Here is a 24,418-nt window from a genome sequence, read left to right on the forward strand (position 1 = left end):
TTTAAAAATCATAAATTGAAACAACAATATCCCTCTCCCTTTATTTGACTTCATTACTCTCCTCTCCTTCTAGAAGTTCAACTCTTTGATTAAGTTGTTTGTAACTGTCATCTATAGTTCATCTCTCATTCACCCCAAATCCATTTCAAAATGGTTTCTGCCCCGACACTCCTCCCAAGTGACTTCTGCTGTGGTCACCAATAATCTCCAAGTTGTTGAATACAATGTACATTTTTTAAGCCCATCTTGTTAGACTATTTAGTGGCTATAACCAACACTCACCATTTTCTCCTTAAAATACTTTCCTTTGGTTTTCAGGTATGATCTTCTCCTGGTTTTCCTCCTATCACTCTAACCATTCCATGACCATTTCCTCCACTGACTCATTCCTTTCCATCTACTCTTTAAATACTGGAGTTGTTCAAAGCTAACTAACTCCTAAACACTGTTCTCACAGTATAGCCTCCCAAGTGGTCTCATTCCATCCACTGCTTCTTGTAGTATCTGCTAGTGACTTCCTCAACATAGGTTTTTGGATGTCTAGTAGAAGATCAAATTCCACTCAAAGATCATGATTTCCTCCACAAACCTATCTTCCTCCAGGGCTCTCTATTTTGGTGAATAGCATGATTATCTAGCCAGTTGGCAAAGTCAGGAATCACCTTCTTCCTTTCCTCTAACAATAAATCTATCAGCAATCTATCACCTGTGTCTTCCTAAACAGCTCTCTTCTTACACCACCACTACCCTGCCCATTATAACATCGATTCCAAAACCATAAAATGGCTTCCCGCAACATTGTTACCCACAAACTCCATACAAAAGGGTGTTTTTAAAAATATAAATAATGATGTATCTCTTCACCTACATCCTCTATATTAGTGACTTCTTGTTGCTCAGATATAAAGATCAAAATGCTCAACACAGCTTATAATCAGTAGTATTTAATACTGAATTTCTTTTGACAGGAATTCACTGGCATAAACTTAATAGCACATGATTCTATTGCCAGGAAAATTCAGAATTATAAACTTATTTTCCAAGGGCATAATTCTCTTTATACCTAACATTTACACGGTCTTTTATAGTTTTCAATGTGCTGTGATGTACAGATCAGCTCATCTGACAAACAACAATCCTGTTTTATGTGCAGAGCAGGGGCCAATTTCATTTTATCATTGACAAGAACAAGTTAGTCATAATGTACTCAAAGCTGAAAAGAAATCTCAGGATTCTTGACACTCAATCCAGTCATCTTTCTACTACAGCTACCATCTTGACCACAGGTTGTAACTTTTAGAAGGGCTGAAATGCCACGTATAAAACCCTGAGGTCATAATACGAACAAAATCTCCTTTCTCTTATTTTAGATTCTGCTTAGTCACTTGTATTCTTTTTCATTCTCTAGATGGTGGTACAGCAGACTTTATCACTCTGGAATGAAACTCCTAATTTTGTAAAACTTGTAGGTTATTCTTCAAAACCGTTACAGCTTTAAGTAATCCTTATTCTTGACTTTTCTTCATATCCCCTATTCTACCATCACAGGTTATTCTATCCATAACTGTTGTTTATCTTCTTTACATAGACTTTACAGTCTTTCCTACAGAGACATGTAGCATTTCTCTGTGGTTTTAGTCAACTACAATGTTCTCCTTTCATTCACCCATCCTCTGAAACCTTGTCCACTCAGTATACTCTCCCTCCTTAGAAAAATCTTTGCGATTGGGGGACAGAGGCCCACTGGGTTTTCTGCTCACCTAAAAAATCGAGGTATAAGGTGAAATTAGATTTTTCTCCCAAACCAGATGCTTCTGTATTCCATGTGCGTATTAATAGCAGCAATGTACTGCCAATACTCAGTCTAAAAACTGGGAAGTCATTTTTAGTAGATGCTAATAGGTGAACGAGGACTGAGGCAGGAAAGAAGATTTCAACCAGAAGGCCCCCTGTACAAAGATCCTGACGCATGAAAAGTTCCGTGCCATTCATGACCTGAAAGCCAAGTAGGGCTGAAGCATAGCTTTTGAGGGGACATAGTTAGATGGGAAAAGGAATAAGAGTTTAAAGCACTTGTGAGACATCTACATGAAATGTCCAGGGTGTGGCTGACATGTGGACCCAAGCATGCTACAGCAATAGAGGCTTGCAGCAGCCCTTACAATTGTATGCCTCACACACTTCTTACTCTGTGCCGCCCCCTTTCCCAGTAACCGATCCTACTCCTCATCGAGCACAGGAACAGGCACATAACGAGCTGAGCCAATTCTAGTACTACATCCTTGGCCACTGCAACTATTTCAGTAACTGGAAGGTAATCTTTCTGGACACCCAATGAATACTTTTTCCTCCTTGATCATATAGCATAATCATATAGGTATGATCAGAGAGCTTTGAGCAATCACTGCTCCAACCTCATTAGAGAAGTCAAAGGAGAGAAGCAAACATGCAGAAAGAAGTAGTGACAAGAAGTTAATGACAAGAAGTTTCAAGCCACTACCCTTTCCAGGTATATGATATGAGAAGGTTAAAAAAAATAATTCCCACATGGAAAATAGTATGGAGGTTCCTCAAAAAAATTAAAAATAGAATAAACATATGAGCTAACGATTCCACTTATGGATATATACTCAGAAAGCATTGAAAACAGAAACTCAAAGAGATATTTTTATATGAATATTAATAGTATTCACAAAGCCAAAAGGTGGAAGCAACCCAAATGACCATCGATGAACAAATAAAATATGATATATACATACAATGGAATATTACACAGCCTTGAAAGGAAATTCCAACACATGCTACAGCACTGATGAACCTTGACATGCTAAGTGAAATAAGCCAGTCACATAAAGACAAATGCTGTATGACACCACTTACAAAGTACCTTGAATAATCAAATTCATGGAGCCAGAAAGTACAATGGTGGATACCAAGGGCTAGTGGGAAGGAGAGAATATGGAGCTATTGTACAATGGGTATGGAGTTTCAGTTTTACAAGATGAAAAGAGTTCTAAACATTGTTCGCCTAACAATGTGAATGTACTTAACACTACTAAACTATACACTTAAAAATGGCTAAAAAGGTAAATTCTATGTTATGTGTATTTTATCACAATAAAAACTTTTCTTGATTCTCTTAAACCAATCACTTGCAACTGAAAAAAAAAAGCCTGCTGAATATAAAAATGGATACCTAAGTATAGTGAGTACTATACTACAGCATAATATATATAATACACAATATAACATATGTAACAGGGTACTATACTAGTACTTTTATATTAGAATTGACCGAGTCAGGAAGGGCCAGGGCGTGGTAAGAATTTCCCCTCACAGACTAGAAGGTTGGCAGTTCTTGTTATACTGTGGCAAACCAGCTGGTTAACATGATGTGTTCTGGGACTCAAATTATACACTCACCTTTAAGGAATCTGACAGAAACATCAGGATATTAAACTGCTGTGCCTACTTCTTAAACCTATTTCAGTATGGAGCCTCAAGAGAAACAAGTTTAGGTATAAGTCAGACTGCCTGGAAGCAGAAAGACAACAGTGTCAGTGACACAAAGGGACTTCATACCACTCACAAATGAGTTTCAAAAGCAGGAGTCTCCACCTAACAAGAAGCCAAAGTCAGTACAATGATTAGGAATGGAGATACCTAAGAGAACTCAGGACTGAAGAATCCCAATAAGCCAGGTCCCTTAGCATTATCTCCTGTTAGGCGTTGCCTAGTCAACCCCCAACTACAATAAGCCATAATCAAATGGGTTGCAGCCTGGAGGCAAGGAGTCAACTGGTATCACTCTACCATTCCAAGCAAAAAAAACAAGAGCCCCCAGGCCTGTTGGAAGGAAGAGAAAGCAATCGCCAAAGCAGAGTTTTCAATTCAATTACTGCAACTTTTAAATTAATTAATAGCCAATAGTTTCATTAATAATATAAAATAACTTAAGACTGTAGCCAGCTAATAAACTTCTAAATTGTTCTGCCAGAAAAACTCCAGGTCTGGCAAAGAGAAGCCTAAATAAATACCTAATACCATCTCCAGGTACCCACAACTGTTCTACAAAGAATTCTGCAAGCTGCTTAGCATGGCTAAGACCAGAAGAATCCCCTCCACTATCTCCCCTAGGGTATCACGAAAAACAAAAGGCCATAAACAAGGGATTGCACCCCAGGTGCACCAGGTACCAAGAAAGGGCAGACTGGCTGATCGAGAAACTCCAACGCGAGGGAAAAGTTAGCCCTTGTTAGCCTTTTTCAGTGAGATGCTGGAATTGCAGCCAATAAACCCTACTTTTTTTCTTTTCCACAGCCAAATTTCCTTTCAATTGTAAACATCTCAGGTTTGCTGCACAAAGACCTAAAAAAAAAAAAAAAAAAATTCTTGAAGAACGAACACAAATAGGGGCATCTGGGTGGCGCCACTGGTTAAGCATCTAACTCTTGGTTTTGGCTCAGATCATGATCTCAGGGTCATGAGATCAAGCCCTGTGTCAGGCTCTGAGCTCAGTGTAGAGTCGGCTTGAGATTCTCTTTCTCCCTTCCCCTCCCCCTTTCCCCATCCCCGCTCATGCTCAATCTCTCTCGAAAGAAAGAAAGAAAGAGAGAGAGAGAAAGAAAGAAAACACAAATAGACAAATTCAAGAAATGCTGCAAAAGACTGAGTAAGTAAGGGGGGTCAAATATCTTGGTAATCTTTACTACTGCCTTAAAACCTAACAAGTAGACACACAAACTCCTAGGGCCAGAGACAATAAAAAGTACATCCATTAAAAAGCTGGGACAAAATTTCATACAGTATCAATATGATATAAAAAGGAGAGGCCAAAAAACATGTGAGTATTAAAGAGGAAAATGTATATATTTAAAAGTTTAATAAATCAATTGGGATATGGAATACTATGTTTAAAACAACCACTGTAAGTTCAATAGCACACATAGATAAAATAATTTTCAAGCAGGATCCATCTACATTTCCAGATGCCTTTTACTTCAATAAAGCAAAGGCTTTATGGAATATTACACCAACAATTTTTATTTGTTGTTAAAATACACACACACACACACACACACAAAATCATGCCTAAGTAAAGATTATTTTGCTTAAATTTTCTAAATGTCAGTTTTGTAATATTAAAATCTTTTTTTTTTTGCTGCTGACATAAACCTATGCCCTTAAATATTATTTTTAACATTTTGCATATGTTGTACAACAAGCTTTTGTTACTATCTGCACTAGTATTTCCAAAACCACGACCACATTTACTTTGTTATTAAATCAAGAAAGTTCTCTAATGGGGCACCCGGCTGACTCAGTCATTGGAGCATACAACTCTTGATCTCAGGGTTGTGGGTTCCAGCCCCACATTGGTTGTAGAGATTACTTAAAAATAAAATCTTAAAAAAAAAAAAGTTCTCTAATACTTTCTGACATGCACAAAGCAAAAATACACTTCCAGAAGAGAAAGAAGAGTCTGAATTCAAGAGGAAAAGATGATCGAAAACAAAAGATGAATAGTAACCTAGTTATTAATAAAGAGGGAAAAGGAAAGTAGGAGGACCCTATACTTGCCTCATCCCTTGAACACAGCTAGATAAATATCAAATCATTCTGAATACCCAGGAAATAGATCTGAGGACTGAGAGAACAAACTGCACAACTAGAGGGAGAAAAAAGGCCACGTCATGGAAAGTAGAAGGTGCAGAGACATGATTTGGGGGAGAAAAGAATCACCAGTACTGCAGAGAGGAGGGAGCCCTGATCAGGGAGAAAGGTGAGAGAGAAACAAAGAGAGAGAAACAAAGAGAGAGAAACAGAGAGAGAGAAAGAGAACAGAGCTCAGGGCATTGCACAAGAAAAACACCTCCCCGAAACCACTGACAGGGAAATAAGAGGGGCTGATTATTTTGAGTTTTTACAAGCAGTGGAGCTCAAAGTCTTAAGTTTTAGAAGTCTGCACCATCACCAGGTGGAGCCTGGAGGGCACAGAGGTGCTCCTATGGAGAAGGCAGAGGCTCGGGAGCGGACAGCATGGTCTGAGGATTCCCTGGGTCACACTAGGAGAAGCAGTTCCCCTTCTTGGAGTGCATCTGGGAGAGGTGGCACTGCCTCGTGGGGACAAAAGAGCCAGTGGGTGCCACAGACCTGCCCCGTTCACTAGCATAGGAGGAGCAGAAGCAGCTGCTGAGGGCAGGTAACCTGGATGCCAGCTTTTGGCTACACTTTACCATAAACTCCAAGCCTCTGCACGTTCACGCAACTGCCCTTCTGGGACAAACCAGCACTAGACACAGCGGGCGAGACCCACACCCAGAGGATCAGCATGGGTCTGTGCCATACCAGGTCCCTAAAATCTGGCGTTCTGAAACCCAGCCAGTGGGCCTGAGATAAAACACAGAAGCACTGCACCACCAGGTGAGCAGATGGCTCAGACACACATAGGATGAAGGCAGGGATCTGACGGAAGCTGGGGACACAAGAAGAGATATTGTTCACACTTCTGTGAGGAATTCCTGAATAGAAGCAGGTGTAAACTCCCCTCCCCAAGGACGAGAGAGTCAACTGATGCCATTTTTACCCCTGTCCCTCAGCAGGGATGGACTTCAGTGAGCAGCACAGTGCCCACAGTGGAGGCCTGAACCACTTACACCAAGCCCTGACCCCTGCACTGTGCAGGTGCTTCTTTACTAGGACAAGTGTGCCTGAGAGTCAGAGCAGCAGCAGGCCCCTCCACCAGAAGACCAGCACAAATGCCCCAAACACACCAAGTCTACTGACAATAGAGTACTGCAAAGCTTCGACTCTAGGGAAAATAGGATCTAGCCTCTTTTAACAAGCAGACCAAGACACACTTAGTTAAAACTCGCCATATAGTGGACAAGGTCCAAACATTCCCAACTGCAAGCAAGGAGAAACTCTGCAGAGAACTGACATGAGAGGAAGAGCAGCCAAATTCAACAGCAGAGCACACCAGAAACACTTCCTGAAGCACCAGGCCCAGGAGAGTATTGGACCTCTTAATATAGCCATTATTCTCAGGAGCAGGAAACATAACACGCCTTCCTAACACAGAGAAGAGAGAGACCTAGACAAAATGCCAAGACAGAGGAATTCATTCCAAAAGAAAGAACAAGAAGAGATCACAGCCAGGGATTTAATCAAAACAGATGCAAGTAATATGCCTGAATCAGAATTTAAAACAGCAATCATAAGGATACTAGCCAGGCTTGAGAAAAGCACAGAAGACACCAGGGAGTCCTTTACCATAGAGATAAAAGACCTAAAAACTAGACAGGCCAAAATAAAAAATGCTATAACCAAGATACAAAACTGACTGAATGTAATGACCACAAGGATAGAAAAAGCAAATGAACTAATAAGTGATACAGATGATATAAGTATGGAAAAAAAATAAACTGAAAAGAAGAGGGAAAGAAAAATATTGGATCACGAATGCAGACTTAGGGAACTCAGCAACTCCCTAAAGCATAGTAACATTCATATCATAGGAGTCCCAGAAGAAGAGAGCGGAAAAGGGGTAGAAGGTTTATTTGTGCAAATTGTAGACAAAAACTTCCTTAATCTGGAGAAGGAAACAGATTTCCAAATCCAGGAGGCACAGAGAACTCCCATCAAAATCTACAAGCAGGCCAACACCAAGACATAGCACAGTAAAATATGCAAAGTAAAGAGATAAGGAAAGAATTCTGAAAGCAGCAAGGGAAAAGAAATCCTTAACCTACAAGGGCAGACACGTAAGGTTAGTAGCAGATCTGTCCACAGAAACTTAGCAGGCCAGAAGAGAGTGGCATGATATGTTCAACATGCTGAATGGGAAAAATATGCGGCCAAGAATACTTGATCCGGCATGGCTGTCATTCAGAATAGAGGGAGAGATAAAGAGTTTTCCGGACAAACAAAAGCTAAAGGAGCTCATGACTACTAAACTAGCCCTTCAGGAAATATTAAAGGGGCCTCTTTGAGTGGGAAAGAAAGAACAAAAGCAACAAAGACTAGAAAGGAACAAAGAAAATCTCCAGAAATACTGACTTTACAGGCAATACAATGGCACCAAAATTCATATCTATCAATAATCACTCTGAATGTAAATGGACTAAATGCTCCAATCAAAAGACACAGGCTATCAGAATGGATAAAAAAATAAGACTTAACTATATGCTGCCTCCAAGAGACTCATTTTAGACCTAAAGACACCTGCAGATTGAAAGCAAGGCAGAGGTGGGGTGGGGAGGGAGTTGTGGGGCGCCTGCCTGGCTTAGTTGGTGAAACATGCAGCTCCTGATCTGGGGGTTGTGATTTCGAACCCCATGCTGAGTGAGGAGCCTACTTAGAAAAACAAAATGAGGGGCTGGAGAACCGTTTACCACGCTAATGGACATCAAAAGAAAGCCAGATTAGCCAGATTTATATCAAACAAACTAGATTTTAAACCAAAGATTGTAACGAGAGATGAAGAAGGACACTATACCATAATGAAGGGGTCTATCCAACAAGAAGACCTAACAGTTGTAAATACTTATGCCCCCCCAACTTGGAAGCAACCAAATACATAAATCAATTAATAACAAACATAAAGAAACTCCTTGATAATAATACAATAATAGGAGGGGAATTTAACACCCAAATTACAACAATGGACAGAGAGATCATCTAAGCAGAAAATCAACAAGGCAACAATGGCTTTGAATGACACACTGGGCGAGATGGACTTAACAAATATATTTAGAACATTTCATCCTAAAACAACAAAATACACATTCTCTTCAAGTGCATATGAAACATTCTCCAGAATAGAACACATAATGGGTCACAAACCACGCCTCAATAAGTACAAAAAAGCTGAGGTCATACCATGCATATTTTCAGACCACAACACTATGAAACTTGAAGTCAACCACAAGTAAAAATGTGGAAAGACCACAAATACATGGAGGTTAAAGAACATCCTACTACAGAATGAACGGGTTAACCAGGAAGTTAAAGAAGAAATTTAAAAAAAAAAAAATACACGGGAGCAAATGAAAGTGAAAACATGAGAGTCCAAAAGCTTTGGGATGCAGCAAAAGCAGTCATAAGAGGGAAGTACATAGCAATACAGGCCTAATTCAAGAAGCAAGAAAAGTCTCAAATACAGAACCTAAACTTACACCTAAAGGACCTAGAAAAGGAACAGCAAATAAAGCCTAAAGCCATCAAAAGAAGGGAAATAATACAGACTGGAAAAGAAATAAATGATATACAAACAAACAAACAAAAAACAGTACAACAGATCAATGAAACAAGGAGCTAGTTCTTTCAAAGATAATAAAACTGATAAACCCCTAGCCAGACTTATCAAAAAGAAAAGAGAAAGGACCCAGATCAATAAAATCATGAATGAAAGAGGAGCGATCACAACCAACACCACAGAAATACAAATAATTGTAACAGAATATTATGAAAAATTATATGCCAACAAATCGGGCAATCTGAAAGAAATGGATAAATTCCTAGAAACATATAAACTACCAAAACTGAAACAGGAAGAAATAGAAAATTTGAATAGACCCATAACCAGCAAAGAAACTGAAACAGCAATCAAAAATCTCCCAACAAACAAAAGTCCAGGGCCAGATGGCTTCCCAGGGGAATTCTACCGAACATTTAAAGAAGTGTTAATACCTATTCTTTTCAAACTGTTCAAAAAAATAGAAATAGAAGGAAAACTTCCAAACTCTTTCTACAAGGTCAGCATTACCTTGATCCCAAACCATTCCAAGACCCCACAAAAAAGGAGAATTACAGACCAATATCTCTGATGGACATGGATGCCAACTCTCACCAAGATACTAGCCAATAGGATCCAACAGTACATTAAAAGAATTATTCACCACAATCAAGTGGGATTTACTCCTGGGCTGCATGGGTGGTTCAATATTTGCAAATCAACAAATGTGATACACCACATTAATGAAAGAAAGGATAAGAACTATATGATCCTCTCAATAGATGCAGAAAAAGCATTTGACAAAATACTGCATCCATTCTTGATGAAATCCATTCTCAACAAAGTAGGGATAGATAGAACATAACTCAACATCACAAAGGTCATATACAAAAGACCCAGAGCTAATATCATCCTCAATAGGGAAAAACTGAGACTTTTCCTCTATAGTCAGGAACAAGACAGGGATGTGCACTCTCACCACTGTTACTTATCATAATACTGGAAGTCCTAGCCTCAGCAATCAGACAACAAAAAGAAATAAAAGACATCTAAATTGGCAAGGAAGAAGTCAAATTTCTGATGGGACAGATGACATGATACCCTACATAGAAAACCCGAAAGACTCCACTAAAAAATTGCTAGAACTGATACACAAATTCAGCAAAGTCGCAGGATACAAAATCGACATACAGAAATTTGTTGCATTTCTTTTTTTTTTTAAAGATTTTATTTATTTATTTATTTATTTATTTATTGAGAGAGAGAGAATGAGCAGAGGGGCAGAGAGAGAGAGAAAGGAAGAAGCAGACTCCCTTCTGAGCAGGAAGCCCAACACAGGACTCAATCCCAGGACCCTGGGATCATGACCTGAGCTGAAGGCAAACGCTTAAACGACTGAGCCACCCAGGTGCATTTCTATACACCAATAACAAAGCAGCAGAAAGAGAAATCAAGGAATCAATCCTATTTACAATGGCACCAAAACCCATAAGATACCTAGGAATAAACCTAACCAAAGAGGTAAAAGATCTGTACTCTGAAAACCATAAAACACTTAAGAAAGACATTGAAGATGACACAAGGAAATGGAAAGACATTTCATGCTCATGGATTGGAAGAACAAATACTGTTTAAAAGTCTATACTATCCAGGGGCGCCTGGGTGGCACAGCGGTTAAGCGTCTGCCTTCGGCTCAGGGCGTGATCCCGGCGTTATGGGTTCGAGCCCCACATCAGGCTCCTCCGCTATGAGCCTGCTTCCTCCTCTCCCATTCCCCCTGCTTGTGTCCCTCTCTCACTGGCTGTCTCTGTCAAATAAATAAATAAAATATTTAAAAAAAAAAAAAAGTCTATACTATCCAAAGCAATCTACACATTAAAGGCAATCCCTATCAAAATACCAACAGCATTTTTCAGAGAGCTATCATAATCCTAAAATTTGTATGGAACCAGAAAAGACCCCAAATAGCCAAAGCAATCTTGAAAAGAAAAGCTGGAGGCATCACAGTCCCGGACTTCAAGGACTACTACTAAAGCTGCAGTCATCAAGGCAACATAGTACTGGCACAAAAACAGACATAGATCAATGGAACAGAATAGAAAACCGAGAAATGGACCCACCCTATATGGTCAACTAATCTTTAACAAAGCAAGAAAGAAATACCCAATGGAAAAAAGAGTCTCTTCAACAAATGGTGTTGGGAAAACTGGAGAGCCACATGCAGAAGAATGAAACTGGACCATTTTTTTACACCACACACAAAAATAAATTCAAAATGGTTGAAAGACCTAAATGTGAAACAGGAAATCATCAAAATACTAGAGGAAAAAACAGTCAGTAACCTCTCTGATCTCAGCTGTAGCAACTTCTTACTAGACTTGTCTCCGGAGGCAAGGGAAACAAAAGCAAAAATGAACTATTGGGACTTCAAGATAAAAAGCTTCCACACAGCAAAGGAAACAATCAACAAACTAAAAGGCAACCTACTGAATGGGAGAAGATATTTGCAAATGACATATCTGATAAAGGGCTAATATCCAAAATCTGTAAAGAATTTATCAAACTCAACACCCAAAAAAACAAATAATCCAGTGAAGACATGGGCAGAAGACATGAACAGACATTTTTTCCAAAGAAGACATACAGATGGCCAACAGATACATGAAAAGATGTTCAGCAACACTCACCATTAGGGAAATACAGATCAAAACCACAATGAGATACTACCTCACACCTGTCAGAATAGCTAAAATTAACAACACAGGAAACAACAGATGTTGGTGAGGATGTGGAGAAAGGGGAACCTCTTACACTGTTGGTAGGAATGCAAACTGGTGCAGCCACTCTGCAAAATAGTATGAAGGTTCCTCAAAAAGTTAAAAATAGAACCACCCTACAACCGAACAATTGCACTACTAGGTATTTACCCAAAGGATACAAAAATACTGATCTGAAAGGGCACTTGCACCATGTTGTGTAAAGCAGCACTATCAACAGCCAAATTATGGAAAGAGCCCAAACATCCATCAACTGATGAATGGGTAAAATGATGTGGTGTGTACACACATGCACACACGCACACACACACACACACACACACACTCTCACAGGGACACTGGAGTATTATCCAGCCATCAAAAGGAATGAAATCTTGCCATTTGCAACAATGTGGATAGAGCTAGAGTGTATTATACTAAGTGAAATAAAGCAGTCAGGGAAAGACAAATACCATATGATTTCACTCATATGTGGAATTTGAGAAACAAAACATGAACAAAGGCGGAGGGGGAAAAAGGGAGGCAAAGCATACGAGACTCTCTTTTTTTTAAAGGGATAATGACCTTCTTTTTTTTTTTTAAGATTTTATTTTATTTATTTGACAGAGATAGAGACAGCCAGCGTGAGAGGGAACACAAACAGGGGGAGTGGGAGAGGAAGAACCAGGCTCATAGCAGAGGAGCCTGATGTGGGGCTCGATCCCATAACGCCAGGATCACGCCCTGAGCGGAAGGCAGACGCTTAATGACTGCGCCACCCAGGCGCCCCGAGACTCTTAACTACAAAGAACAAACCAAGCGTTGATGGAGGGAAGTGGGCGGGAAAGGGCTAACTGGGTGATGGCTATTAAGGAGGGCACTTGTGACGAGCACTGGGTGTTATATGTAAGTGATGAATCACTAAATTCTACTCGTGAAACCAATATTACCCTATATGTCAACTAACTAGAACTTAAATAAAAACTTAAGAAGGAAAAGGAAAAAAGGAAGAAAAATACACTAGTAAACAGGACAATTTAACAGTCATAAAAAGAAAAAAAATTCAAACTATAAGCTTTCAAAGAGAAACACAGTAGGAAAAGTTTACGTCATAAATAATCACCCATACAAATGAATATTTTATCTCCCACAAAAAGGGCCTCACAAGTGGTCATTGTTCGAATGAACTGCTAATAAAGAATCCAGAATTCAAAAGAGGCCAATTTGCAGAAGTGCAACTTAGCCTCTCCCTCCTGGACAGTAACTTTAAAATAAATAAATACATATATATATATTTAAATATATAGCATCACATTTTTAAACTCTTAGAGGAGATGAAGACTCAAGAGTATGCGATCAGTCAAAATCCAGGTAGGAAACGAAACCATCTCCATGTGCTCATAACTGGGAATTTAATGAAGACAAATGGTTACACGGATGATGGACTAGCTGAGAGACCAAAAAAGGAACTGTGAAGCTACCTATTGCATTAGCAGCCGCAGGAAGCTACGACTACCCCAGGCTAGAGAAACACAGGAGTGCAGGGTGCTGGGTCACCTGGCAGAAGCTGGACCACCAGTGGAGCTACCTAGAAGAAGCCTGAATCACAGAGGAAATGCAGCCACTAACAGAGAGAGCAGAGGGAAGAGTACTCTTCCCTTTTTTCCATCCTCTTGTTCAATTTCTCATCAGCGCCTCCCAAACTCAGCAGAAGACAACAGACATGGTATCGTGGGAAACACACGAAGGACAGCCACCTTACAAAATGGAGCAGGAAGGAGCAATGAAATGGAATGTAGGAATGTATCTGAGAACAAAAGGGCCAATCAGACATAAATTCTGTTCAGGAAAAATTAATTCTAAAGTCTAAAATGTTCAACAGTAACGATAACCGTGCAGTTATAAATCCTATACATCTGATCAAACTTGATTTAATAATTTCTAAGAAATCATGTCCTAAAGTTTAAGGCTAGGCACTATATGTTACAGTTACTTTCAGACTTGTACAATACAATATCAGTTCTAATGAAGTTTCTACAGTGTGATTACATTACTTCTTAAATTAAAAATGAATTTATTTTGAAAACAAAAAAGTTACTGTAAGAGAAAGTAATCTGACTAAAGTAAGAGTTCTCGTTTTGGAATCAGGTCAATGTCAAACAAACATTTAATTTATATGTCCCAAAAAAGTTAAAACCATACCATTTAAATCTGCATTTTCAAATCTGACCCAGACTATTTTCTCCTTTTCTTCTGTTAGAGGTGTTCCACTGTAAGCCTACAAAGTAAACAGAAATGTTTCAATAAAAAATGTTTTATAGCTCTAGTATTACTGATGTTCAAGACGAAAAGGAACTTAAATAAAGCCAACCCTATCCCTCTCCAATTCCACCAATCCTACATCTCGGGAACCAACACATTGTGTAAAATTTTTACTCCTAAAGAAAATTCTCCAGGAGTCTGATAATCTTGGTTAAAGGAATTTAACCTATTAAAGAATTGCAGAAACCTAAAATACAATGATCAAAGTCTAATAGGAAGCATCAGTATAATGCAAAGGCACTCAAAAAACTAAATCATCCCCTATATTAGCCAACAAACAAGAAGGCTTCAGAAATAAACAAAACTACTACATGTAGCTATTTAGTCCCAGGTGTTTACGATCAGGTAATTACACACTACCTAGAATTTTCAGAAGTATTACTTCCGGCTTGCCTTCAGTTCCAGGTGGAAGGCAAGGGCCAGAGTTGGGGGTGAAAAAAAAAAAGTACAGTATTACTTTTTCAGTATACCAAAAGCGCACAAAAACTATCATCCTGCACACAATTTGTGTTATACGTAACCTGTTTTAAATTTCCATGCCAATTTACAGCCCCTGTACTGTATCATACAAAGTATTAACTTGTGATTAACACTGATTAACAATGATTGTAACTGCGTCTTTTAAAGTTCAACAATAAGAAAATAAAGCTCAACATGAAAATACTACTAAAAGAATTACTTCAACAGATTTACCACATAACAGAAATTATCTTATAAATCCTTACAATTTCATTGTCTTTTTAAAAAAAAATAAGTGAGCTGTGTATAGAGCAGTCAATTCCTTTGGAGAAGAGGAAAGCCTACCCTAGAGCCAACTAATTCGTCAACTTTATCTTCGACCACCTCATCCTCACTTCCTTCCTCTTCTTTGGGCTCGCTCTTTTCATCCTTGAAAACTTTTTTTAAAAATAAACTTTAGGAGGGCACCTGGGTGGCTCAGTCAGTTAAGTGTCTGCCTTCGGCTCAGGTCATGATCTCAGGGTCCCCGCTTCCTGCTCATTGGGGAGTCTGCTTCTCCCTCTCCCTCTGCCCCACGCCCCTGCTCGTGCTCTTACCCTCCCTCTCTCTCAAATAAATAAATAAAATCTTTTTTAAAAATAAATAAATAAATAAATAGACTTTAGGGATACCTGGATGGCTCAGTCAGTTAAGCCTCTGCCTTCAGCTCATGTCATAATCTCAGGGTCCTGGGATGGAGCCCTGCCTCAGGCTCCCTGCTCAACGGGAAGTATGCTTCTCCCTCTGCCCCTTCCCCCTCCATTCCCTCCATCGCCCCACTTGTGTGCGGGCTCTCACTCGAGATTTCTCTCTCTCTCAAATAAATAAAATCTTTTTAAAAATAAATAAAAAATAAACTTTATAGTTTGGAATAATTTTAGATTATTAAATGTAGTACAGAGTTCTGATATACCCCTCAGCCAGTTTCCCCTAATGTTAACTATCTAACCAAATCCGACCTTGCCATGGTACACTTGTCAAAACTATGACACTGACACTGATGCATTACTATTAATTAAGCCTCAGACTTTATTTGGATTTCATCAGTTTTTCCACTAATGTCCTTCTTCTGTTCCAGCATCCAATCTAGAATAGCACAGTGCATTTAAGACAACTTCTTTTTTTCCCCCACATCACGCTCTCCTTTAATCTGGTAAAGCAGTAACATTTTTCAAAATTTCCTTCAGTATAGCAGATTATAAGGCTGCTAATCACCTGCAGCATCATTCAACATTCTCCCAATTCCTCTGCAACATCTGCAGGATGCTCTCCTTTGATTTCTGAGTGGTATGCTGAGCAAAACAAAGTTGAACAAGGGCTTTCACTATACTGGGATTCTTGAACTTCTTTTCTTTCCCCTTCGGGGGAAAATAAGACTTTCAAAACAAGCCTCGAATGCTTTTGCTATGTCTTCAAGTTTTTCTCTCTCCTTAGCGGACATGGTGTTCTCTACTAAGCCTTCTTGAGAAAATTCTGTGAGGCTGCCTGAGGCATCTGAGTGCTGCTTGTGTGCCTTCCTGAAGGTTTGCACAGAGAAGGCACGTGTGGGTATTTTATTCTCAGTGAGGCACATACTCACCCAGCGCCCATCCAGCCGCCACTTGGTATCTTAATAGAGGTCAGTGTACTACTACACCAAAGGTTTCCCCCACCTTCCAGCACCGATTATTAGCCCTCCTTCTCCTACCAAGATCCAACAACTTTAGCCCTCTCACTCAGAATCAAAACTTTCACCCCATTATTGACAGGATTTATTTATTTCTCCTTTTATTCCTTACCCGGTTTCTAACACATACACACATTCATAAGCACAGAGTTAGTGTTGAGCTTTATTTTCTTATTGTTGAACTTTAAAAGACGCAGTTATAATCACTGTCGATATGCTGTATTTATATGTTATGTGTGTGTGTGTATATATACATATATGTATATATATATGTATATATATGTCGAGAAAATAACCTCCCTTGTGTCAAAAAGTATAATTTCTAGTTACAGCAATTAATTCTGTAAGGGTCACATACCATAATTTGCTTGACTGCTATTGACATTTGGGCTGGTTACAATTTTTTACACTGAAAATGCAGAATTTTCACACACATACACTGAAATGAAAAGTTCTGAGCTTTACCTTTCTTCTTTGCTGAATTATTTTTTAATAGATTTTCCTAAGTAAAATTATTAGATCAAAAAGCACAGCTAAAGGCATCTATAGCCATCAGTATCATCTGTTAAACACAATGGGAATTCACTCTATCTGGAAGAGCTAAAGAAGCAGACACCAGTCTAACAACACATTCTCTCCCTTTTGTGGGTATTTGGAAAGCCAGAGGATAATTTCTAGGCTCCAGGAATTTGACGGTTTCCAGAATAGGCAATAGAACATCACATCAGCAAAAAATAGAATTTTCCAAATGGCTGACTGCAAAGTACCACTGGAGGACTCTGGATTAAAGGTGGAAAGAAAGGGGCCATAGGTCACCAAATCTGGCCCACCAACTGTGTTTATAAATAAAGTTTTATTTTATTTTAATACAGCCATGCCTTTTCCTTTACATAAAAAGCAGTGCCAAACAGTTGTAACAGATCTTATAAGAACTGCAATGCTTATCTTCACAGAAAGTTTGCTAACTGCTGCACAAGACCATGAAGCCTTAAGCAAAGGCACCAAATATCCCTTCAACTTCACACGGTGCCCAACCCAGAGTGGGTGCTCAAGTAAATGTCTGCCTGAATTTTTGCTTTCTTTCCAGAGTAAACAGAATAATGACCAGCAGAGCACAAATTTCTTGAGTGAATATTCTAATTCTTAGATCCATGACTACAACTTTATTTCCATAGCTGTTCCTCTGATCCAATCTTCATAATCAATCGCATACATTATCCCCTCCCTAATGTATAATGCTTTAACGACTAAATTAATCTTCTACCTTCCAGCATTTTTACCCCATCAATTTTAACAGCCCCCTATTTTCAATTTATTAGTCAAATCTGGGGGCGCCTGGGTGGCACAGCAGTTAAGCGTCTGCCTTCGGCTCAGGGCGTGATCCTGGCATTGTGGGATAGAGCCCCACATCAGGCTCTTCCACTATGAGCCTGCTTCTTCCTCTCCCACTCCCCCTGCTTGTGTTCCCTCTCTCGCTGGCTGTCTCTATCTCTGTCGAATAAATAAATAAAATCTTTAAAAAAAAAATATTAGTCAATCTGGTATTCTTGTTTCTCTAGCAAACTCCCTAACTATTCCCTCAAAGCCTCTGACCACAGCCTCTCTCCTCCAGCCAATAAAAACTGCTTGCTACGCACGGTTTGCACTAACACAAAAGGTGCCTTTGTAAAAATGTGATAAAGAGGCGCTCTAGGGGCAGGCAGATTACAAAAATTTTTAAATGCCCCTTCCTTGGAACCAGCCTCATGCCAGGGCTCAGGACTTGAGAGAAAGGGCAGTGTGGAGAGACCAGGTTGGATTTCAGCCGCGGGCTGCTCTCGAGAATCGCCACTCCGTGCAGAGTCCAAGATGCTCGACAGCCACAGCAGCTCTGCTGCCTGCCATACCCAGCTAGCCAGTTCCCTCCAACACCCCATACCCAACCTTTCCCTTCATTTCAACTGCTATTTCCAATGTCCTTTGGAACTTGACTCTTTCACTCTTCCTTTGCTATGCATTCCCTTAGCAATTACATTTTCAGTCTGTACTATCATGTATAACAGTTACTGAAATGCTGCTATAAGCTCTGCTTGTTTCAGCAATTTGACTTCCCTTAGTAACCAAGTTCCTCAAAAAAGGAAAGCATTTATTATTCCTTACATGCCCCACAGACCTTTTCACTGTGACCTATTTCCATTAAAGTTATCTGAACGTGATAACGGAGTACCAGCATTCCCTGATACTTTCCCTTACTTGATAAATACAACTTACATAATAGAACTGAAATCTGGATTTTAGACTTTTCTAGGATGCTGTCATAAAGCTGGGACACTGGACCTATGAATTCCCTTTTTGAACAGCGTGGTTACAGATAGCCTGGCAGTCAGGAAACACTGACATCACCACAAGGAGAAAATACCTTTCCCTTCAGTCGTTCCACTGGACAGAGAGCTTCCCACGGCCACTGTTTCACAAGAATCACTGGAGGTTCTCACTACAGACACAAGTTACTGGATGCCACCTCAATTCCACGAGTCAAACTCTCTGGGACGGGGCTTGGAAATTATTATTTTTAACACATGTGCCAAGTGATGCTTAGGTTAAATCTGGGCAACAGTGCACTAGATACGATCCCAGGAGGGTTGCTCTCATTCTTTATTCTTATATTTACATAGAGAGAACTCTGTTAGAAGTTAGAGTAACAAGGCATACCCTACTTGGCATAAAAATACTGCTCACCATGAAAGACATGTAGACTTGTGCTCAGTGTAGTATTTAGGTAATAAAATATCTATTTAAGGACATGCAAAGTATATACTTTGCTTTGATCACTTCAGAGAGGCAACATTTAACTAGGACAAGAGAAAGATTCTGGAAATAGGACCCAACTAGAGAGTCCCAAGTCCCATCTCTCAACTAACATCTCACTTTGATTCCTCTTAGGAGAGCAAGTCTTGAGGAATAAGAATTGTGCCACTATCAGCCCAAAACTAAGGCACATGTAATACTAACAAGTATAGTTCGACCCTACCAATGCTCAGGATGCTAAAACATCAGAAGTTTTTCTGAAGTTGATGATACTAGTGGCAAGTTTAGGAGAAAGAACATTTCCGAACTTTCCTGGCCAATGGTAAAACCTACTATTTCTGAAACAACACACTTACCTGCGGAACAACATCCTGTAGAAAAGTCACAACACTTTCCATGTAGGACTGCTCCCTGAAAAAGGGTGAAATGCATAAAATTTATCCTGGCAGCTTAAAACAAAACATGTTAAAGCTCTTTCTACAAGCCTTAAGAAAGTTACTCCTAATATTAAAAAAAAGAAAAAAGACTAACACTCATCAACTGATAATTCTGCTATCCTGCTTTCTAGTTTCTTTGTATATGTTATTAAATGAAATGCAAATGAGATATTAATCTTTTTACATATCATCTCTTCTTAAAAGTCATGCTCTCTGAATTTGACATAGATATCCTAACTTGTATTTGAAGGAGTGATGACACAAGGCTAAGGCAGGACCTTCCTCTTGAGTCAAAGCAAAAGAATTCCCCAGTCGGAGCAACAAAAACTAAGGCTGATGACTCAGTACTTAGTGACCTTCTCTTTAAATTGGTAATGTACCTAGTCCCTCACCTGTATATAGCAAAATCAATCTGCATTTTGCTGCAGGCGCAGGCATTAGGCGATATTAAGAAGTCCTCACGGAATGTTTGTCACAGACAAGACATGGGAAAATATTAAAATGCATGAAAGTGAAGAAAAATGATACTGTTAAGGTCACTAAGATATTTTAAATGGGAAGTATATAGATATCAGCAAGTGGGAAAAAAATTCTTCAAAATACCAAATCAAATTCATTTCATTTCATGTGAAAAATTACATTTGAAGAAACTCATATGAGTTATCCTAAATCCTATAAAAAAGCAATATGCCTTAGATAGCTACAAAAACTGATTAGGCTGAAAAAAACAAAACACACACACACAACAATTTGATTAGGCCTGCCTCTCCCACCTCATTTTTCTGCCACTCTCCTTACTCTGCTTCCATCATCTGCAACTTCCATTCCTAGAATACACCAAGCTCTTTGAGTCAAGACTTTACACCAGCTTTTTTTCTGCCTGGATTCCTACCCATACTCTTCCGTCCCTTTCATTTCTCCAGCTTAAGTGTCACCTCATCAGAGAGGCCTTCCCTGACAGCCTGAAGTCAGACTCCCCACTGTCATTCTCTATCATAGCACACTGCGTACTAATCAAAGCCTGTAATCACTTTACTTATTCACTGTTTCCCCCCCTAGAATGTAAACTCTACTACACAAAGGACTCCAACTCTCATATTTACCTTCTATCTCCAGAATCTACAAGCCAGTACTTCAGGCATGGAGCAGATGCTCAAGCATTATTTGTTAAAAGAATACAAATAAATAAAAGATTTTTTAAAAACACTAAAATTATGTATTGAATAACAAAAAGCAATATAAGTTTAATACTACATGGTGAGGCAACACAGAATACTGCCTAAGTGCACAGACTCTGGGGACAAACAGCCTGGGTTTGATCCAGGTTCCCCTTCTAGGCTATTCCCAAGGACAATCTACCTAATTTCTCCCTGCTTTGGTTTTCTCACCTGTAAAATGAAGACTGAAAGAGTACCTAATTCATAGCTAATAACATGCTTAATTTGTTGCCATGGTCCATAGTTAGCAAAGAAATATGGCCCAAGGAAATGCAGGAGGAAAAAAAAAGGAAGTATTATATAGCAAAATACTATATTATACATATATTTTTCTTAGTCTGAGAGGGCAATCTTTATGTAACATGCTAAACTGCCCAAGGGAATAATATAAAATGCTACAATTCCCTTATGAACATTTTAGAAGGTAGAAAACAAGTTTCACCTCCTTATCCAGATACTGAAGAATCCTCACTGTTCACCCTAACCTACTTTATATAGGTCAACTTCCCTATATTTCATTTATGAACATAGCTTGCCTTATCCACATCGGCTCACCCTATTTCCTTTGTCGAAAATGTACTTTTGATTCTAATTGTCCAAACTACTCAGCCTTTAAAGTACATTATGTTAGCTTCTTAATAAAACCCTTTAGGATCTAAAATACTAGAATATCCCCACTAAATACTCCCACTAAAAATATTCCCTCCCAATTCTCATGGTTTGCTGGCACCTTTTTTATTGATTACAGTTATTTCAAGTACACATAACTTAAAACCACATTAGATCATATACTCCTATTAAGTATAAATAGGCTTTGGCAAATTAAAATACATAATGTACTTTTTATGACACTGACTTAGAAACCTTCTGACTGAAACCTAGATAAGAGATATATTTTACATCAGGATCTGGTCAACATATACATACGTATGAACAGTGTGTGTCACAAAAGAATATTCCCAACTATATTTTCTATAATATGTTATTTCATTTTTTAAATAATGGTCCTGATCCACTGAATTGATCTAATGAGCCACCAATTTTTGAACCTGGAGTTTGAAAAAACATTACGCCTCAGGATTTAGCACAGTGCTTTTGATGTACCCTATAAATATGAATACATTAACTTGATGCTCCAATTATTCCTTTTATTTGGTGTTGGCAATATTTATCATCCTGTGAAGCCAAAATTAAACAGATATTACAAAAGTAGTCAATGTTCAGAAAGGAAACCTGAATGTTAGTCACTATTCTGAGCAAATTTCCTTTAACTTTTAGGATTATCTGAAATTCGCTTACGTAACAGCCTGGGGGCGAACCACAACTCCACCAGTACAACGACTGGGTCTTCTGGGAGAATCTGTAGCCATAGCTTCATTCGTTAAGCCTGTTTCCAGCACAAAGAGATAGAAAAAAAATGGATCATTATCGTTGTGAATCAGGGTAAGGGTTTATGTTTGCTCACTAGAGATCCCTATGGAAAATGCCTAAAATGTAGGAAACCTTCCCAGCAATTCCCATTACATGAGAAACGAGGGAGGTTAGGGGAGGAAGTAGATAAAGAAGTTTTCTAATTATCATGAAATTTTTTTATTTGGACTAGGCCTCAGAACCACAGAACTAGTTAAAACTCTTTCTGGACCCTCTGACCTACTGTTAACATAAGCTAGAAAGGTAAGGGATGGAGAGTCCAGCACAAGATCTCTTAATAAAAACAAATGTGCTATCTCTGTGAGCCAAAATTAAAGAATGTACTAAAATCCTGAAATAGTGAAAAAACACGTGGCACAGTATTTCGAGACCTAATGGAACAGTGAAATAATTAATACCTTCCAACTAAGACTGTTGGGAAACTATGAGCAAGACTGCATACTGTAACCATGTATAGTGATAGATGTTAACTAGTCTTATTGTGATCATTTCACAATATGTACAAATATCAAAACATTATGTTGTACACCTAAACTAATATAATGTTCTATGTCGATTATAGCTACCAAAAAAAAAGGACTGCATGGTCATAATCTAACAAGAGTTTTTAAATCGTATTTGTCAACCCCCTGCTATTGTAACCTAAACACCACAGCCTAAATAAGTAATAAAAACGTATATGACATTAGAAGCCTTATCCTTTTCTGTCACATCACTGAATCCTGATCCTTGAATGTCCAATTAGCATCTGAATCACTTGGGAGGTTTTAAGAGCGTGGAGTGTACTTGGTTAAGGCTAAAAGAGGACTGACAGCAATATTAACGATCTCTTTCAGGGCTCAGGAAAGTCCACAGCCTGGAACTAATCTTGAAAGCCCCTAAAACCATCACTTCTAAGTAGGGAGTATTCTATCACCTTATTTGAAAATTCCCATACTGATGAGTCTCATCTGCTACTACAAAAACACCCATTGCCCCACCTAGCCCAGGTACCCCTTCCTCAGTAGGTATCTTCACCACCAGCCCCTCAGCCCTCTCATTTCCATTCCACCCTTTATTTCCCGAAACACAGCCTCCCAAGAAATATCCTTTAAGGGCCCTGTCTCCCGAGGACGACCCTCGCCAGCCCCTCAGGCCCCACTCTCCTGAAAGACACTAACACAGCTCTACCCACTTAACCTCCAACGCGGAGCCACCGCTGCCCCCGGCCGCCCTCTGGCCCCTTGCCCTTTCTCCCCTCCCCCTCCAATCTCGCTAGCTCTCCCTCGTCGAATCCCTGCCAGCCAAGCCCTCTCCCCTCACGCTGCTTGCCCCTCGTCCTCTCCCAGCCTCCCCAAAGCCAGAGCCCCACCAGCCCTCTCACCGGCCGCCCCGCCGGTAAACGCTGTTCTCCAGCTCAAGGCTCACTGTTTGGAGTCTCCCTTTGTGATTGACGGCTACCACTTCCTACCACGCCTCAGCGGAACTACTTTTCTAGCCAATCCCAGAAGGAAACTGGATAAGGCCGGGCACCGCCCTTGGAGGTCAGCTTCGCCAACCAGCAAGTAGGAAAGAGGCGGACCCGCCTCCTGAATTTATCCAATCCGCTGGGGCTCCAGGGGAAACAAAACAGTATGTAAGTTCGGGTGAAGCCGAGGGGTCAGGTTCGGTTGCGAACGCAGGCAGGTAGAGAGAGTTACGAACACATCTGTTTTTCTTTGCAGACAGTACACCTACGTGGCTTTGTCAAAAAGAATCATGCCGCAGACTACTTTGCACTTCAGCTGAGCGTCGCGGGCTGGGAGTCGGAGGTCGGGAGACCGGTCTGTTTACATCGAATTCTCGCGACAGCTAGTTCGAAGCTCAAAGCACGTGGACATGGCAGCTGCCAATCACTTTCTGCTGGCCACTCACCCATCCCGAACCCGCCTTCTGTCCCGCCCTTTTCGATGTGTTTATCTTCCGGGAGCCTAGGCTGGCTTGTGTGGTGGGCTGCCCTAGAGCCCGGGAGGTATTGATGTAAATGAGGGGCGCGGCCGGTGATCGTGTCAATTTGAGCGAGGTTTGTGGAGCCCGCCTGACTCCTTCCT

The 24,418-nt window shown here is 39.8% G+C and overlaps 1 protein-coding gene across 19 annotated transcripts in view; it reads right to left on the reverse strand.

Annotated features, from left to right (window-relative positions):
* BCAS3 (BCAS3 microtubule associated cell migration factor) overlaps positions 1-23,814 on the reverse strand; it is a 579,161-nt gene extending 555,347 nt beyond the window's left edge. For 10 of the 19 annotated variants that reach the window (XM_087854575.1, XM_087854572.1, XM_087854573.1 and 7 more), the window contains exons 1-5: positions 23,713-23,814; positions 22,218-22,305; positions 19,621-19,675; positions 14,194-14,269; positions 4,303-4,368 (exon numbers count right to left, since the gene is read on the reverse strand). In XM_087854575.1, coding sequence (XP_087710701.1) covers positions 4,303-4,368; positions 14,194-14,269; positions 19,621-19,675; positions 22,218-22,288 — 268 coding nt within the window. In that variant the 5' untranslated portion in view covers positions 22,289-22,305; positions 23,713-23,814. Of the gene's footprint in view, positions 1-4,302; positions 4,369-14,193; positions 14,270-19,620; positions 19,676-22,217; positions 22,306-23,712 lie in introns of those variants that run through there. The other 9 variants (XM_087854583.1, XM_087854579.1, XM_087854581.1 and 6 more) reach the window with 3 other exon arrangements.
* Positions 23,815-24,418: the final 604 nt, after the last annotated feature.

The sequence above is a fragment of the Ursus americanus genome, chromosome 23 (genome assembly GCF_024610735.1).
Source record: "Ursus americanus isolate L20-20 chromosome 23, mUrsAme1.1.p, whole genome shotgun sequence".
NCBI lineage: Eukaryota > Metazoa > Chordata > Mammalia > Carnivora > Ursidae > Ursus > Ursus americanus.